This window comes from Phocoena phocoena, chromosome 17 (genome assembly GCF_963924675.1).
Source record: "Phocoena phocoena chromosome 17, mPhoPho1.1, whole genome shotgun sequence".
In the NCBI taxonomy this organism is placed as follows: Eukaryota; Metazoa; Chordata; class Mammalia; order Artiodactyla; family Phocoenidae; genus Phocoena; species Phocoena phocoena.
Window position 1 is genome coordinate 35,805,985 of NC_089235.1, and position 19,913 is coordinate 35,825,897.

The window sequence follows — 19,913 nt, forward strand, 5'->3', positions numbered from 1 at the left end:
CATAATGTTAAGTAAAAGTGGTGAGAGTGGGCATCCTTGACTTGTTCTTTACCTTAGAGGGGAAAGCTTTCAGTCTTTCACCAGTGAGTACAATGTTAGCTGTGGGTTTTCCATATATACCTTTTATCATGTTGAGGAAGTTCCCTTCTATTCCTTGCTTCTGAGATTTTACCAAGAAAGGGTATTGGGTTTTGCCAAATGCTTTTTCTGCATCAAATGAGATAGTGATGTATCTTCTTTGCCCCTGCCTTCTGTTAATGTGGTGTATTATGCTGATTAATTTTAAAATGTTGAACCACCTTTGTATTCTTGGGATTAATCCCACTTAGCCATAGTGCATAATCTTTTATTGTGCTGCTAAATATGGTTTTCAAGTATTTTACTGAGAATTTTTGCACCCATATTTTAAGAGATATTGGTCTGTAGTTTTCTTTTTGTGTGATATCTTTGTCTGGCTTTTATATCAGAGTAATATTGGTCTCATAGAGGAGTTGGGAAGTGTCCCTTCCTCTTCGATTTTTTGGAAGAACTTGGGAAGGACTAGTATTAATTCTTCTTTAAATGTTTGGTAGAATTCACCAGTAAGGCCAACAATCTTAGACTCTTCTCTGTTGGGAGATTTTGTATTACAAATTCAATCTCCTGACGTTTTATAGGTTTACTCAGATATTCTATTTCTTCTTGAGTAAGTTTTGGTAATTTCTGTGTTTCTAGAAATTTTTCTATTGCATCTAAATTACCTAATTGGCATACAATTAATTATTCATAATTTTCTCTTATGATCCTTTATTTCTTTAAGCTCATAGAAATGTCCCCACACAAAATCAGTGGTATTTTATACACAATTAATAAATAACACAAAAAGGAAATTAAGAAAACCAGTTTTTTAGCATCAAAAATAATATGTAGGAATACATTTAACCAAAGAGGTATAAGGCTTGTACACTGAAAACTAAGAAACTGCTGGAAGAAATTAAAGAATACCTAAATAAATGGAAATATATCCCATGTTCACAGATTGGAAGATTCAATACTGTTAAGATGGCAATAATCCCCCAAAGTGACCTACAAATGCAATGCCATCCATATCGAAATTCCCACAGTCTTGTCTTTTTCTTTTTTTTTTTGCAGAAATGGAAGCACAGATTCTAAAACTCACATGGAATTGCAAGGGATCTCAAATAACCAAACAACCTGGCAAAAGAACAAAGTTGGAAGACTCATACTTCCCAATTTCAAAACTTAATATAAAGCTATAGTAAACAAAACAGTGTGGTACTGAAATAAGGGTAGACTTACAGATCAAGGGAACAGAACTGAGAGCCCAGAAATAAACACATAAACCTATGGTCAAAGGTTTTCTACAAAGGTGCCAAGATTGTTCAATGAAGAAAAAAACTGTCTTTTTAAGAAATGGTGACGAGAAAACTGCATACCTAATGCAAAACTATAAAGTTGGTGTCTTACAGTTTTCAAGTACAGGTGTTTTTTGTTTTTTGGTTTTTTTTGCAGTACGCGGGCCTCTCACTGTTGTGGCCTTTCCCGTTGCGTAGCACAGGCTCCAGACGCGCAGGCTCAGCAGCCATGGCTCACGGGCCTAGCCGCTCCATGGCATGTGGGATCTTCCCAGACCGGGGCACGAACCCGTGTCCCCTGCATCAGCAGGCGGACTCTCAACCACTGCGCCACCAGGGAAGCCCCCAAGTACAGGTCTTTTATCTCCTTAGGCAGGTTTATTCCTAGGTATTTATTCTTGCTGATGCAATTGTAAATGGGACTGTTTCCTCAATTTCTCTTTCTGAGCATTTGTTGTTAGTGTATAGAAATGCAACAGACTTCTGTATATTAATTTTGTATCCTGCAACTTTATCAAATTCATTGATGAGCTCTAGAAGTTTTCTGGTGGCATCTTTAGGGTTTTCTATGAATAGTATCAGGTCATCTTCAAACAGTGACAGTTTTACTTCTTCTTTTCCAATTTGGATTCCTTCTATTTCTTTTTCTTGTCTGACTGCTGTGGCTATGACTTACAATACTATGTTGAATAAAACTGGTGAGAGTAGGCATCCTTGTCTTTTGCCTATCTTAAAGGAAATGATTTCAGCTTTTCACCATTGAGTATGATGTTAGCTGTGGGCTTGTCATATACAGCCTTTATTATGTTGATGTATGATTCCTCTATGCCCACTTTCTACAGAGTTTTTATAATAAGTGGATGTTGAATTTTGTCAAAAGCGTTTTCTGTGTCTAATGAGATGATCATATAATTTTTATTCTGCAATTTGTTAATGTGGTGTGTCACAGTGATTGATTTGCAGATTTTGAAAAATCCTTGCATCCTGGAATAAATCCCACTTGATCATGGTGTATGATTCTTTTGATGTATTGTTGGATTCAGTTTGCTAATATTTTGATGAAAGTAACTGAAGACGACACTAATATTTGGAAAGATATACCTTGTTCATGGACTGGAAGAATTAATATTATTCAAATGACCATTTTGCCCAAGGCAATCTACAGATTCAATGCAATCCCTATGAAAATATCAATGGCATTTTTCACAGAACTAGAACAAATAATTTTAAGATTTGTATGGAAACAGAAAAGACCCCAAATAGCCAAAACAATCTTGAGAAAGAGGAACAGAACTGGAGGTATCATCCTCCCTGACTTCACTATATACAAAGCTACAGTAATCAAAACAGTATGGATAAACAAAAAGGTCTTACTGTATAGTACAGGGAACTATATTCAATATCCTGTAATAAATCATAATGGAAAGAATATGAAAAAGAATATATATATGTGTGTATGTATAACTGAATCACTTTGCTGTACATCAGAAACTAACACAACATGGTAAATCAACTGTACTTCAATTAAAAGAAAATAACAGTAGGATACAAAACATACACATAGATCAATGAAATAGAATAGAGGGCCCAAGAAATGAACCCATGAATTTATGGTCATTTAATCTACCACAAAGTAGGCAACAATATACAATGGAGAAAAGAAAGTATCTTCAATAAGTGGTGCTGGGAAAACTGGATAGCTACATGTAAAAGAATGAAACTAGAACACTCTCTAACACCATATACAAAAATTAACTCAAGATGGTTTAAAGACCTAAATGTAACACTGGAAACCATAAGATTCCTAGAAGAAAACATGGGTGAAACACTCTTTGACATAAATTGTAGCAATATTTTTTTGAATCTGTCTCCTAAAGCAAAGGAAATAAAAGCAAAAATAAACAAATGGGCCCTATTAAACTTAAAAGCTTCTGCACAGCAAAGGAAACCACTGACAAAACAAAATGATAACGTACTGATGGGAGAAAATATTTGCAAATGATATGACCAATAAGGGGTTAATATCTAAAATACATAAACAGCTCATACAACTCAACATCCAGAAAACAAACAACCCAATTAAAAAAATGGGAAGAACACCTGAATAGACATTTATCCAAAGAAGACATAGAGATGGCCAACTGGTACAAGAAAAGATGTTCAACATCGTTAATCATCAGAGAAATGCAAATTAAAATCATAACAAGATAGCACCTCACACTTGTCAGAATGTCTATCATGAAAAAGAACACAAATAACAAATGTTGGTGAAGATGTGAAGAAAAGGGAACCCTGGTTCACTTCTGTTGGGAATATAAATTAGTGCAGCCACTGTGGAAAACAGAATGGAGATTTTTAAAAAAACTAAAAATAGAACTACCATATGACTCAGCAATTCTATTCCTGGGTATTTATCTGAAAAAAATGAAAACATACATGCATCCCAATATTCACAGCAGCATTACTTACAATTGCCAAGATATGGAAGCAACCCAGTGTCCATCAACAAATGAATGGAATTAGAAAATGTGGCATACATATACTATGGAATATCACTCAGCCACAAAAAAGAATGGAAGTTTGCCATTTGTAACAACATGGATGGACTTGGAGGGTATTATGCTAAGTGAAATAAGTCAGAGAAAGACAAATACTGTATGATATCACTTATATGTGGAATCTAAAAAATAAAAGTAACTATTAAATATAACACAAAGAAATAGACTCACAAATATAGAGAACAAACCAATGGTTACCAGAAGGGAGAGGGAAGGGGGAGGGGCAATATGGGGGGTAGGGAATTAAGAGGTACAAACTACCATGTATAAAATAAATAAGTTACAAGGATATATAGTATAACGCAGGGAACATAGCCAACATTTTATAATAACTATAAATGAAATATAACCTTTAAAATTGATTCAGTATTCTGCATACCTGAAACTTATATTATATTGTATGTCAACTATACCTCAATTTTAAAAAGTGAATGTTGGCTTATAACTCACACCATATACAAAAATTAATTCAAAATGGACCTAAATGTAAGAGTTAAAACTGTAAAACTCATAGGGATAAATCTTTATGACCTGAGATTTGGCAATTTCTCAGAAATGACATCAAAGGCATGGGCAACAGAAGAAAAAACGATAAATTGGACTTCAACAAATTTTTAAAAATGTGTACATATAAGTATACTATTAAGAGAATGAAAAGACAAAGGAAAAAGTCCTTGACAATTATATATCTGATAAGAGTCTAGTGTCTATTATTACATATCTGATAAGGGTCTTATATACACATATCTAATACCTAATAAATATATGTATATATTTATTACACACACACATAGACACACACACACATACACAGGGAGAGAGAGAAGGGGAGGAAGGCAGAAGGGAAGTGGGAGAGAGAGGGAGAGAACAGATGAGGGTCTAGTATCTAGAACTCTTAAAACTCGACAACAAAAAGAAAACAACCTAATTAAAATATGGTCAAAGGACATGAATAGACCTTTCTCCAAGGAGAAATACAAATGGCCAATAACACATGAAAAGACACTCAAGATCATTAGTCATTAGAGAAATAAATATCAAAATCACAATGAGATACCACTTCACACCCACTAGATTGGTTATGATAAAAAAAAAAAGATCCTAGCAAGGATGTCAAGGAATTGGAACCCTCACACATTGCTATTGGTAATGTAAAGGGGTATAGCCACTGTGGAAAAGTTTGGCAGTTCCTCAAAATGTTAAACACAGAACTACCATATGACCTGTCAAATCTACTCACAGGCATATATCCAAGAGAAATGAAAACAGGTGTTCAAACAGAAATCTGTACACAAATATTCATAGCAATATTATTCATAATAGCCAAAAAGTAAAAACAACTGAATGTCCATTAACTGAGAAATAAATAAAATGTGGCTTACCCATACAATGGAATATTATTCATCCATAAAAAGGAATGAAATACTGATACATGGATGAACTTTGAGTACCTTATGGCAAATAAAAGAAGCCACAAACAAAAGGTAATATATTTTATAATTATATTAAATGAGATGTCCAGAATAAGTAAATCCATAAAGACAAAAAGCAGATTAGTGTTTGCTGGTGGCTGGGGAGAGGACTGAATGAGGGAGTACTGCTTAATGGGTATGAGGTTTCTTTGGGGGTAATAAAAATGTTCTGGAATTAGATAGTGGTGATGGTTGCATGATATTGTACATTTATAATGGTTTAAATGATGAGTTTTACTTCAATCAAAAAGAAGAAAAAAGAAACCTGAGAATTGCAAGGGGAATATCCCCAGATAACAGTAGAAGTCCATTCCAGGAAAACAGCTTCACAGCAGTACTGAAGAGTAATTAATCCATACTGGAACAGGATAATGGAAGATTCTAAAAGGAAAGTCTCCTTCAGGGGAAAAACTGCCAACTGATATATATATGACCATAAGGAAAATATATATATAAGTGTGGCAGAGTTGTTGGAGCAACTGATGCGCAAAGTTAACAACAGTTGCATAGAAAAACAAGGCAAACGTTAACTCCAGGAAAAAAGACGGATTGTATGAAACGGAGATATGCACCTCTCAGCCAAGCAACTGTATTTATATAGTCATATAATATAAAGAGTGATGATGCTATAAATGAAATTTAAGTAACTATGTGATGGGGAGGGGTTAGATAGAAGGGTTGAAGAAGTGAGGGGACTGATGTGAAAGACATAAATTCTCATTTTCCAAAAGACGCTTTCAAAATATAAAAAATGAGAAATATGGAAACAATTTAAATATTTTCTTTAGAATATGGAGTTAAATACTGGAAGAAAATGCTAATAGAGTATTTTTTATAACTTGTAACTTTTAAATTACATACATAGATTGGTTGACAAAAATTTGGAAACTAAATTAATAAATAATCTTTACTTTATTAAAAAGTAGCTGGTGTGGGAAAGACTATTTGTTCTTCCCAAGAGCAATTCTTCCTTTCTGCTTCAGCAATAGAATTAGCTGGCTGGAAAGCTAAAGATTATATTTTCCAGTCTGCTTTGTACAGCATGACTAAGTTCTGGCCAATGAGAAATTAAATAGAAGTTATATATGCAACTTCTGGGTCATACTTTTTAGAACTTTCTTCCTCCTTCCTTCCTGATGGCTAGAGAGGGGACATGTGGCTGGAGTAGAGGCATTCATCTTGTGCAATAAGATAGAAGCCATGTATTGAGGATTGTAAAGCCATAGGACAGCATAATACAGGGGCTGGTAGCAACTTCACAAACCAGAATGAGTACACCAGCTCAAAATTTTACATGATACAGAAGATACAGAAATAAACTTCTATCTTGTTTCAGTCACTGTTATTGTGGTCTCCCCTTTAGAGCAGTCAAACCTATAACCAAATATAGACAGAAATCAACCAAAAGAATATAATAAAATTTCTTATGTACCTAAGGTTTGCAGCTAAGCAAATATTAACTTTACATGAATGCTAAAACTCTTATGAAAGTTGAGAATTATGGTAAAAATTTACCTTTTTTAACTGGAGACTGATGTTGTTCATTAAGACCTTGAGAAAAGGCTTGCATTCCATTCGTCTTACACTATTGAAAGAAGAAAATACATTTTTTATCTAAGGTTTTATAATTTTATCTAACACTGTTTTTTAATCCATTTTTAGTTTATTTTTGTGTATGGTGTTAGGGAGTGTTCCAATTTCACTCTTTTACATGTTGCTGTCCAGTTTTCCCAGCACCACTTATTGAAGAGACTGTCTTTTCTCCATTGTATAGTCTTGCCTCCTTTGTCATAGATTAGGTGACCATAGGTGTGTGGATTTATCTCTGGACTTTCTATCCTGTTCCATTGATCTATATTTCTGTTTTTGTGCCAGTAGCATACTGTTTTGATTCCTGTAGCTTTGTAGCATAGTCTGAAGTCAGGACGCCTGATTCCTCCACCTCCATTTTTCTTGCTCAAGATTGGATATTTGGGGTCTTTTGTGTTTCCATATAAATTGTGTGTGTTAATTAATTTGATTGTGGTAATCATATCACAATATGTATGTATATTACATCATCAGGTTACATAACTTTTTAAAAAAATCATGTTGTTCAACCTAAATATATTAAATTTGTATTTGTCAATCATATCTCAATAAAGCTGAAGAAAAGTAAATTTACTTTGTCATGCCTGCACATATTAACAACTGAAAATGTAGATTATTTCAAATCTTTCATAGCATGTAAGAAAGTACACCTACTAAAATTTTATAAGGTGATTATCTATGTCTTATCTCATTTAACTGTCATAATCTTACAAGGAAGTAAAGAAAGTGTTATGATCACCATGTTACAGGCAAGGGAAATCAAGACAAAAAGTGTTTAGTAACAAATCCAAAAGTGCATAGATAAGAGGTAGTCAAGCTAGCTTTTGAAACTCAGGGCTACTGCATATAGTTATGAAGAATGTGGATCTAAAGGGGTATCATTCACAGCACAGATGTGGCAGATATCCTAGCAGGTGGCAGCAAGGTATCTTATTCTAACAAAATCTGTATTTTTATATAATTTTTTGTTCTTCTTCTAATTCTTGTAAAGGCACCAAATGGATAGCAGTGGCCCTATTAAACCCACTCATTTAACAAACACAGAGTGCCTACTACATGACTGGCACTGTGCTTTGTATTGGGAATACAAAGATGAACATAGGGCTTCCCTGGTGGGGCAGTGGTTGAGAGTCCGCCTGCTGATGCAGGGGACATGGGTTCATGCCCCGGTCTGGGAAGATCCCATGTGCCGCAGAGCGGCTAGGCCTGTGAGCCATGGCTGCTGAGCCTACACATCTGGAGCCTGTGCTCCGCAACAGGGGAGGCCACAACAGTAAGAGGCCCACGTACCGCAAAAAAAAAAAAAAAAAAAAGATGAACATGACATTCCAGTATATGTTTCTGGAGGGATCACAAACTAAAAGGTAGACAGAAAAATAAAACACTAAATGACAATGAAACTTGAGAAGATCTATAATAACGATATGCAGAAGGTGCAATGGAAGGAAGGGGTATCAAATTTGACTTAGAAATTTCAGGAAACACTTTACATAGGAAGTGATGCTTAAACAACACTTATAGGATTAATAGGAATTAGGCTGGCTGACCGGTGAAAAATGAATGTTTATGGAAGAAAAGCAGCCTTTGAGCTGCAAAACATGGGATAATATGGCTAGTTTAGGAAATGAAAAATGTTGACCAGGCTTGAATAAAGCAAAATAAACACCATTTTTTTTTCAAGTCAAGGTTCTTTACAATTTGTGGTGAAATACCCAATCTGCACACCTAGATATTCTATTTAGCCTTTTCATTTTTATAGCAAAAATGTTCCCAGACCCTGTCACTTATCTTAAACAAATGTACACCACTGAGATAAGGAAGGAGAACAGGAAGAGAGAAATTCATATCAACATCCATTCCTAGGATGAAAATTTAAAGAGTAAGATTTATAAACACTCTCAAAAGGCAAAATGTAAACAGGAAAAATACTGTAACTCATAAAGAACTAATTTCTGTAGTATAAAGGATCTCCTAGGAAACAATGGGGGAAAAAGCCTATAAAAAAGAATGGTGCATTTAGTATTGTCCCAGTGGTCTCTGAGACTGGCACATATATGCAATGGAATATTACTCAGCCATAAAAAAGGAACGAAACTGGGTCATTTGTAGAGACATGGACAGACCTAGAGACTGCTATACAGAGTGAAGTAAGTCAGAAAGAGAAAATCTAGAAAAATGGTACAGATGAACCTGTTTCTAAGGCAGAAACAGAGACACAGTTGTAGAGAACAAATGTATGGACACCAAGGGGGAAGGAGGAAGTGGGATGAATTGGGAGATTGGGATTGACATATATATATATATATATATATATATATATATATATATATATATATATATATATACTAATACATATAAAATAGATAACTAATGAGAACCTGATGTATAGCACAGGGAACTCCACTTCACTTGCTATAAAGCAGAAACTAACACAACATTGCAAAACAACTATATCCCAATAAAACTTTTTTTTAATTAAAAAATATAAATAAATAAATAAAAAGAATGGGTGAAGGCCATGAATTGGTAATACAGATGAAGGGAAATTCATATTATTTTTAAACAGATCAAAGATGGCCACACATTCTTGACATTCTTTTATCTCCTCCCCTTGAATCTGAGCAAGCTCTGTGATTGCTCAGACCAATCTAATATGACAGGCCCCTGCTGGTTTCCAGGCCTTAGTCTTGAAACCCAGATGTGGTGCTGTAAAGAGCCCAAGCCATTTGGTGAGGTCATTTGTAGGTGCCCCTTCCAGTCTACAGGGGCAGCTAAACTCTAAACCAACAGCCAGCATTAACTACCTGCCATGTGAGTGAGCCATCTGGCCATCCAGTCCAGTCAAGACTTTAAAGCACTCCAGACCTAGATGTTATCTGATTGCAACCACATCTTTGAGAAATGGTCACCTAAGACCAGTCAGCCCACAGACACATGAAAGATAATAAGTTGTTGTTAAGCCAAAGTTTTCAAGTGCTTATTTATGAGGTAATAATTTAAAAAAACAGATTAAAAGAAGTTGTTCAGGCAGAAGAAAGATAATACCAGTAATAAACCTGGATTTACACAAAGAAATTAAGAGTGCTGGAAATGGAATAAATGAAGGTAAAATAAAATTCATTCTTTTATTTTAAAAAATTATTTTAAAATATAATATACAAAAGCAAAAATAGTAGCAATGTGCTGTGTATTTATAGCACAAACTAAAGTAAAATTATGACAATAGAGCAAGAATGGGAGGGAATACACTACAAAAAGGCTATGAGATCTAAGAAGTGAGTTTAGCAAGGTCAATATACAAAAATCAATAGTATTTCTATATCCTAGTATCCAAGATGTGGAATTTGAAATTTACAAAAACACCACTTAACAATAGTATCAAAAAATACAAAATGCTTATAAATTTGACAAAAGATGCTCAAGACCCCTATGCTGAAAAAAACAAAGCACAGAGAGAAATGTCATGTTTATGGATCAAAAACTCAAAATTAAGATGTCAATTCTTTTCAAATTAATTTTTAAACTCAATCAAAATTCCAATAGGCTTTTTTGTAGAAACTGACAGCCTCATTTAAAACTTATATGGAAATGCAGAGGACCCAGAATAACAAATTTGAAAAAGAATAAAGTTAATGAACTTTCATTACTTGATTTCAAGACTTATCAGAAAGCTACAGCAGTCTGTAAAGTGTGATGGTGACCAAGAGATAGACATATAGGGAATCTAGTATATAGCATGATAACTATAGTTGACAATACTATATTGTATATTGAAAGCTGCTAAGAGGGTATATCTTAATGTTCTCACTATAACAAAACAACAACAACAAAATAGTGATTATGTGAAATGAAGGATATGTTAACTGAACCCATTGTGGTAAACATTTTACAACATACACACGTATCAAATCATCACATTCTATACCTTAAACTTACACATTATATGTCAATTATATCTCAATAAAGCTGGAAAAAAACAGACATATAAATCAGTAGAACATAATAGAGTTTAGAAATAAATTCACACATATAGGATATAGTGATTTGCTTTTGTATATTATCTTTTAAAATAATTTTTTAAAATAAAAGAATAAAAAGACAACTCAAATATTAGAAACATGCAAAGGATCTGAACAGACACCAAAAAGAAAAAAGAAAACTACAGATGGTAAATAAACTCATGATAAAATGCTCAATCTCATTAATTATTAGGAAAATGCAAATATAAAATACGATGAGATACAACTACTCACACACTAAAATGGCTAAAAATGAAGACTGACTATACCAAGTGTTGACAAGGATGTGAAGCAACTGGTACCTCACACACTACTAGTGGGAATGTAAGAAAGTACAACCACTTTGGAAAACATTTTGGCAGTTTCTAAACCAACTTAACATATGATCCGTCAATTCCACTCCTGGGTATTGTGTGCATGTCCGCACAAAGACGTGAACACAATTATGCACAGCAAAATTATTCATAATATCCCAAAACTAGATACAATCCAATGTCCATCAACTGAGGAATAAATAAATTGTCCTATATTCACACAGCAGAATACTATTCCAAATTAAAAACAAACCAACTACTGCTATCTACAAGGACATGGAAGAATCTCAAAAACATGCTGAGCAAAAAAAAATCTAACACCAGGGCTTCCCTGGTGGTGTAGTGGTTGAGAGTCTGCCTGCCGATGCAGGGGACATGGGTTTGTGCCCCGGTCCGGGAAGATCCCACATGCCGCAGAGCGGCTGAGCCTGTGAGTCACGGCCGCTGAGCCTGCGCGTCCAGACCCTGTGCTCCGCAACGGCAGAGGCCACAACAGTGAGAGGCCCGCGCACCGCAAAAAAAAAAATCTAACACCAAAGAATATAGACTGTGTGATTTCATTTATATGAAATTTTAGAGCAGCCAAAACTAATGTATAGTTAAAGAAAGCAGATCAGTGGATGCCTGGAGGAAGGAGCACTAGGATTAGTGGAAGTGGGGATGGTGAATGACTATAAAGGAATAAAAGAGTATTTTGGGGGAAGATGAAACTACAGCTCTGTAGCTTCATTGTGGGGTTAGTTACATGAGGTATATATTTATCAAAACTCTTTGAACAAATGGGTTCATTTTTCTGTATGTAAATTATACCTTAACAAAGTTGGTTTAAAAAAATACAGAGTTAGTAAAAAGTGTCCTTCATTATAAATTATGTGATATATCTCTGACATAGATTCTGTTCGCTTTTGCATTATAACTGAAGCAGCAGACAAAATTTTAAACTTAGAAGTGTATCTAATTAATTGATTTTTCTCTATAAAATTTACAATATTAACATACTCCTTTTTACTTATAAAGTTTCTATAAGAAGGTCAAGGGTTCCAAAGAGTGGTATGAATATTATTATTGTATTAATTAGGGAAATGCTAACTACTGGAACAGATAAAACAAAACATTACAATGGCTTAAAAAATTAATATAAAGCAAGTGTAATTAAGATATCATGGTACTGACACAGAGATACACAAATAGATCAATGGAAAAGAATTAAGAGTCCAGAAACAGGCCCTATTTATCTGAAAACTTATAAAGATGGCATAAATGTGAATGGAAAGAATAAATCATTCAATGAATTGTGCTTTACAACTGGTCTTCTATATGAAAAAAATAGATTTCTATCTATATCATACAAAAATTAACTTCAGGTAGACTATACACTTAAATATTAAAGCAAAACTTTAAATCTTTTTGAAGAATATATAGGAAAAATATCCTTTGATCTTAGGGATGAGAAAACTTCATAAACAATGATACAAAGCATGAAATCATAAAAAAATTTAAAATATGACTACATTAAAATTTTATAGTTTGAAAAAAAAAACACACACAAAAAATAAACAATTCTCTCATAGACCAAGAGAAATGGGCAAATGATATGAACTGATAATTCACAAAAGAGAAAAACCAAATGGCCAAATTAAACATAAGATGCTGCATTCAAAGTAATAAAGAATTAAAAATTAAAACCGACAAGATACATTTCTCACCCATTAAACATGAAAAAAGAGTGAAAGTCACGGGCTTCCCTGGTGGCGCAGTGGTTGAGAGTCTGCCTGCCGATGCAGGGGACATGGGTTCGTGCCCCGGTCCGGGAAGATCCCACATGCCGCGGAGCGGCTGGGCCCGTGAGCCACGGCCGCTGAGCCTGCACGTCCGGAGCCTGTGCTCCGCAACGGGAGAGGCCACAACAGTGAGAGGCCCGCGTACCGCAAAAAAAAAAAAAAAGAGTGAAAGTCTGACAATAACAAGGTAAGGATGCAGAAAAATCAGAGTACTTCATGCATTGCTTGTACAAATCACTTTGGAGAGAAATTTGACAGTATATAGCAATTCTACTACAGGTTTATACTACTGAGAACCTCTCAAACATGTATTAAACATAACATATAGATGGGTGTTTATTGTAGCATTTATTATAAAATATTTCTATTTCTATTATAAAACAGAAACAAGTGTCATGCCCATGACAGAAAATGGAACAAGAAATGTGACAGCTTAATATATATATATAAAGAGATTATTCTGTATCAGCACATATTGAACTGCTTTACTCATTTTAACAGTTGCCTAGTATCCATTTATAAATATATTTATGCTAGTCTATGCATAATGTATTTGTGGAAGTTTCTAGATAAGAAAGGGGTACAATGGTTACTTCTGATCAGAGGAAATAGGTGACTGGGGGATAGAGATTGGAGGGAAACTTCACTAAATGTCATTTTGTATATTTTAAATTTTTAAATTTGCGACTATTTTATTTAGTCATTAAATTAGAAAATTTTAAATATAAACCTAAATGTGAAAAAACATAGCAGAATATGTGTAGGTAAAATATTATTTATATAAAATTGTAGAACAGTTAAAACAATTCTATTTGTTATAGCAAAAGTACTAATACATTCACGAAAACAATAATAAATTGAGGACAGTTATCTTGGGGAAGTATAGGAAGGAAATGGGATGGTGCAGGGATATATAGGTTTTTAAAATTTTACCTGTAAGGTTTTTTGCTTTAACATTTTCTAAAGCAAATAAAACAAAATATTTAGATTTGAAAACGGTGAGCAATGGGTATTAATAAGTGTTTATTCTCTTTAATATATGCCTGAAATAGATCATAACTTTTAAAAAGTATATAAAGCACTTAGTATAGTACCTGGCACACAACAGCCATCTAACAAATGTTACTTTCCAGTCGTAATGCTTTATTTTATTATAACTTCTAAGACTTACTCTGCTAACTCCAGTTTGTAAGTACTGGGTGTTGCATGGATATTCGTTTTGGAAGTTGAAAGGGAATACTGTTCCTGTTAGGAGAGAAAAAAAAAACGTTTTAAATATCTATTACTTCAATAAATGGTATACCACCACCTAAAAACCTTAAGTACCTAGGATATTCTAGGCACTGTTTTGAAATGTTTTCTGATAGTTCATTTACTCAACACAATGAAATGTCAGCCACCATGTTAGGAGATGGGTTTATAAGCATGAAAAAAGCTCAGAGATAAAAGAGTTCATAGCTTATTTTTAAAAAAACAAGCTCATAAATAATGACTATAATAAAAATAAGTTATGTGACAGGTACAGAGAAGATACCAGGGGAGAGTAGAGTGGGCTTTGGGGGTATCAACTAAGGCTTCACGAAAAGAAATAATTCAATCTGGGTCTTGAAGAAAAAGTAGATTTCTTTGAGGATGTGAGTTGTCCAGAGAGTATAGAAGTATGCTGAGAAAGGCTAAAATTAATTTCTGATTTACTTAACTATTCTGCTTAATAAACCCCTACTCCTGTCCAGATCTTAAGAGGATATAACTAAATGAGAGATCAGGGCTACCAGCCCACTCCTACCTACCCCTGAAATAGCCTTCAAGGGAAAGGATCAGTGGAAAACTGAACCTGTACAAATGAGGGAGGGATGAGTACTGTAAAAAGGCTAGTCACAGAAAGAAGCGGCTGCCAATGGTTTTATTTCCTTCGCTTTAGGAAAAAATCTGAGACTTCGCCCTACACAACTGCTTCTTCAGTGCACCAGAAGGATACAGCTTCAGCATTGCTAAACTATGGTCCAGAAGATCCCTTAATTTCATTTTGTCTGTCCTAAGTCACAGCCATCTTCAAAGGAAACATTACCAAAGTAGAGACAATCTTCTTTGTAGGAACCAAAGATAGGAGAAAAAATGGAGGACTGAGGAGCTGTGTCATTTCTATATTTTCTGATTCATCTTTGTACCCAGTAAAAGGGCTATATTTTCCCTTTTCTAAGTAGCCAGTTATTCAGTTGAACACATGGACTAAACAGAATTTAAATAACTTTTATATTTTATGTATATATGTATAGACAAATATACATAAAATATAAATATATATACTAGTAATGAAAATAATAACAAAAAATTTAGAAATTAAATACCAAGTATTTCAAGAATTTGTCCAAAAGTTTAGTTTTATGGGCAAGGAAAATATTTTAGAAAATTTAGATTTCCTGAAAAATTAGATTTTATGTTCCAGCTCAAGCACAGCCTTAATCTGTAAGTGTTGCTTGGTACTAATTTTTTTCAATTAGGTATATTTTTTAAAGTCTAATGCTCTCTCCAGATGACTGCTCTGCAGTGATCATAATCACAGGACACAATTTGTATTGAGAGTATCATTCTGAGCAGAAGCCAGTTGTTAACCATGAAAATGAGACATGAAAAAAAAAAAAAGATACACAAGTTGCTCTCAGGCAAAAAAAATACATGAGTTCTTCCCACCTTTGCTGGTCTGGTAGACCATTAAGAAATTTCTTAATGTAAGTCAAAACCACAATGAGGTATCATCTCACACAGGTCAGAATGGCCATCATCAAAAAGTCTACAAATAGGGCTTCCTTGGTGGCGCAGTGGTTGAGAGTCCTCCTGCCGATGCAGGGGACATGGGTTCGTGCCCTGGTCCGGGAGGATCCCACATGCTGCGGAGCGGCTGGGCCCATGAGCCATGGCCGCTGAGTCTACGCGTCCGGAGCCTGTGCTCCACAATGTGAGAGGCCACAGCAGTGAGAGGCCCGCATACCACACACAAAAAAATAAATAAATAAAAAGCCTACAAATAATAATTGCTGGAGAGGGTGTGGAGAAAAGGGAACCCTCCTACACTGTTGGTGGGAATGTAAATGGGTGCAGCCATTATGGAAAACAGTATGGAGGTTCCTTAAAAACTAAAAATAGAGTTAACATATGATCTAGCAATCCCACTCCCGGGTATATATCCAGAAAAGACAAAATTTCTAATTCAAAAAGATACATGCATCCCAATGTTCATAGCAGCACTATTTACAATAGCCAAGATATGGAAACAACCCAAGTTCCCATCAACAGAAGATGTGATATATACACAATGGAATATTAGCCATAAAAAAGCATGAAATAGTGCCATTTGCAGCAACATGAATGGACCTAGAAAATATTATACTTAGTGAAGTAAATCAGACAAAGACAAATATTATATGATACCATTTACATGTGGAATCTAAAAAATAATACAAATGAATCTATTATAAAACAGACTCACAGACATAGAAAGTAAACTTATGATTACCAAATGGGAAAGGGAGGAGCAGAGGGATAAATTAGGAGTACGGGATTAACAGATACAAACTACTATACACAAAATAGATAAGCAACAAAGATTTGCTGTATAGCACAATTAACTATATTCAATCTTATAATAACCTATACTGGAAATAATCTGAAGATATATATATATATATATATATATGTATATAACTGAATCATTACTGTATACCTAAAACTAACACAATATTGTGAATCAACTATATTTCAATAAAAAAAGAATCCTTCTCTTTGGTAATACTTCTAAATTCTTTAAACAGTGGAGATCATTGGTTTTCATTATTTTTTAAACATCCACCATTTATATATTTATTTACTTATATATTGTATATACACATTATTTATATATTATTTGGCCTTTCAAATACTAATTAGCCATTAACCAATTAATTTTTTAAAATGTGTACCCTAGATTACTCACCAGGAGAAGTCAGATGACGGACAGGTCTTGCTGGTTGAAGTGGTTTACCAATCAACTTTTTGGTTTCCATTGTTTCAAAGACCTTGAGGTTCCATACTTTAGGCGGGAAAAATACATTTTATCTTCTAGACAAGATAATCAAGTTGCTTTAACATATATACAAATAACCACGACATTCATTTGAAGAGAACTATTTTATAAGTTAAGGTGGAAAACACAAAACAAAGCATTTAAAATAACATGCAACAAACCACAGACCCCTTTGCAGCACCTGTCACAACTGAATATTCCCTCTTTAAAACATTTTCTTCCCTTAACTCCCCTGACTCTTTTCTTTAAGTTTTGTTTCCTATTTCTTTGATTGCCTCTTCTAACTTCCTTAGCTGATTCCTACTTTTCTCCAAATAAACTTAGGGATTCGTCCAAATTTGGCTTTGGTCCTCTTAGCTACTCTCATCTATTCTTATGATTGCAACTACCTATCTGCATGATAAATATGCCCTAATTTACACATCCAGCATCTACCTCTCTTTTAAATTCCAGTTTTATCTTTCTAATTGCCAAAAGATATTTCCATTTATATTTTACTATAGGTACCTCAAATTTAACATATCCAAAATTGCAGTACTATTTACAATAGCCAGGACGTGGAAGCAACCTAAGCATCCATCGACAGATGAATAGATAAAGAAGATGTGGTATATATATACAATGGAATATTACTCAGCCATAAAAGAAATGAAATTGAGTTATTTGTGGTGAGGTGGACAGACCTAGAGTCTGTCATACAGAGTGAAGTAAGTCAGAAAGAGAAAAATACCATATGCTAACACATATATATGGAATCTAAAAAAAAGGTTCTGAAGAACCTAGGGGCAGGACAGGAATAAAGATGCAGATGTAGAGAATGGACTTGAAGACACGGGGAGGGGGAAGGGTAAGCTGGGACAAAGTGAGAGAGTGGCATTGACATATATACACTACCAAATGTAGTGTACATATATACACTACCAAATGATAGCTAGTGGGAAGCAGCTGCGTAGCACAGGGAGATCAGCTTAGTGCTTTGTGTCCCCCTAGAGGGGTGGGATAGGGAGGGTGGGTGGGAGATGCAAGAGGGAGAGGATATGGGGATATATGTATATGTATAGCTGATTCACTTTGTTACACAGCAGAAACTAACACAACAATGTAAAACAATTATACTCCAATAAAGATGTTAAAAAGAAAAAAAAGACTACTTGGCACAAGGCAAGTGCTAAATAAATGTTATTACTATAAAAAAAATCAAATTCATTACTTTGACTCCAAAGATGTCCCTCCTCCTGTATTCCTTAAGTCATCACCAACTCCCTCATATCACCCTCAGTTAAAGACACCTTAAATTTGTCTATATTAGAGCCCCCACACCATAATCAGTCTCTAATTCCTATCTATTCTACTTCCAAAATATCTCTCAAATATATTTTCTTTACTCCCACCACTACTCTTTTAGTCCCACAGTAGTTCTTAATTCATCTCCCTGAACACCTAGACTGATTAAAATACTCCCTCTCCCTATGTACCTATGTACCTGGGACACAGTGAATATGCCCTTATCATGCCACTTAGAGAACACTGTACTATACTATACTATATACCACACTATAATGGCTGATTTGTCTTCCATACTAGGCAAAAGTGAGGAACAGAGTCTTCTTAAAGTGAGGAACAATATTTTCATTCCTCCTGTGTCCCCTACAACTAACTCAGTACTTGGACGGGATCCAAAGTAGGTGTAAAACAAGCATCTGCTGAACAAATGGGTGAATATAGTCTCCAAACTATGATCTCCTTACACAAATACCTGCTTAAAAAACTTCAGTACCCCATCACCTCCTGAATTATTAATAGAAACAGGACCCAACATCCATGTGTCATGCACAGTAAACCACTTATCTATGTCACATTATTTAATATTCAGAACAACTTTATAAATTAGGCACTATTAACAGCTAGAGCTCAGGTCTTGGGTCAGCCTACCTAGGTTCATATCATAGCTCCACCACTTAGTTATGTAATTATGGAAAACAATAACCCCTATCTCCTAAGTTTGATGTGAAGACTAAAAAAGAAAATCTGTATAAAGCATTAGCACAATGCCTGGTACATAGTAAAAGTTAAATAAATGTAATTTTATCATTTTTTTATCCTCATTTTACAGAGAAGGCTTAGGGAAATCAGGTAACTTGCCCAAGGTCATGAGTCTAAAAAGTGATGGGTATGCTCATCCCCATGCTTTTGGCCAAGATGCTATGATCAAGCTAGCCCCATACTCTCTTTCCACCTCTCACACAGGCAGAACTGTCCAAGTTTCATTAAGTACCCTTCTTATGTGCTCATAAATCACCCCTGTATCCTCTTCCAGTGTGTTGCATTAGTTTCAAATACTTATTATCTGACTATAAAATTATAGCTCTATCACTCAGGTATATCTCTAATGGCTAGCACAGTGTCTAATACACAGTACATGTTCACTAAGTTGTTGAATTCATAAATGTTATTTTGTTTCATCATATATATTCAGGTGCTCTGTTTGGAGTTCCATCACTCTCCCTGCTGCTCTTCTCCCAAATTGCTATTCATCCTTCAAAGCCAAGGTCAAGTTCCCTCTACTTCCTTGGAAAGTATCCTCATGTCTCAACGCTAACATTAAATAAACTGGTTCACATGAAGTTCTCTAGTTCCTAACAAATAGTTGATAGTAAAATAACAATAGTGGTAGCAACAATAATGATTTTTCTTTCTTCCTCCAGTGGTCCATATTGTATTGGGTTGGCCAAAAAGTTCATTCGGGTTTTTCCATGACTTCTTA

At 34.6% G+C, this 19,913-nt stretch overlaps 1 protein-coding gene across 1 annotated transcript in view; it reads right to left on the minus strand.

The window, feature by feature from the left end:
- C17H8orf88 (chromosome 17 C8orf88 homolog) overlaps positions 1-17,129 on the minus strand; it is a 33,312-nt gene extending 16,183 nt beyond the window's left edge. The window contains exons 1-3 of the mRNA XM_065895714.1: positions 17,060-17,129; positions 14,261-14,334; positions 6,901-6,970 (exon numbers count right to left, since the gene is read on the minus strand). Of these exons, the coding sequence (XP_065751786.1) occupies positions 6,901-6,970; positions 14,261-14,334; positions 17,060-17,129 (214 nt within the window). The remainder of the gene's footprint in view (positions 1-6,900; positions 6,971-14,260; positions 14,335-17,059) is intronic.
- Positions 17,130-19,913: the final 2,784 nt, after the last annotated feature.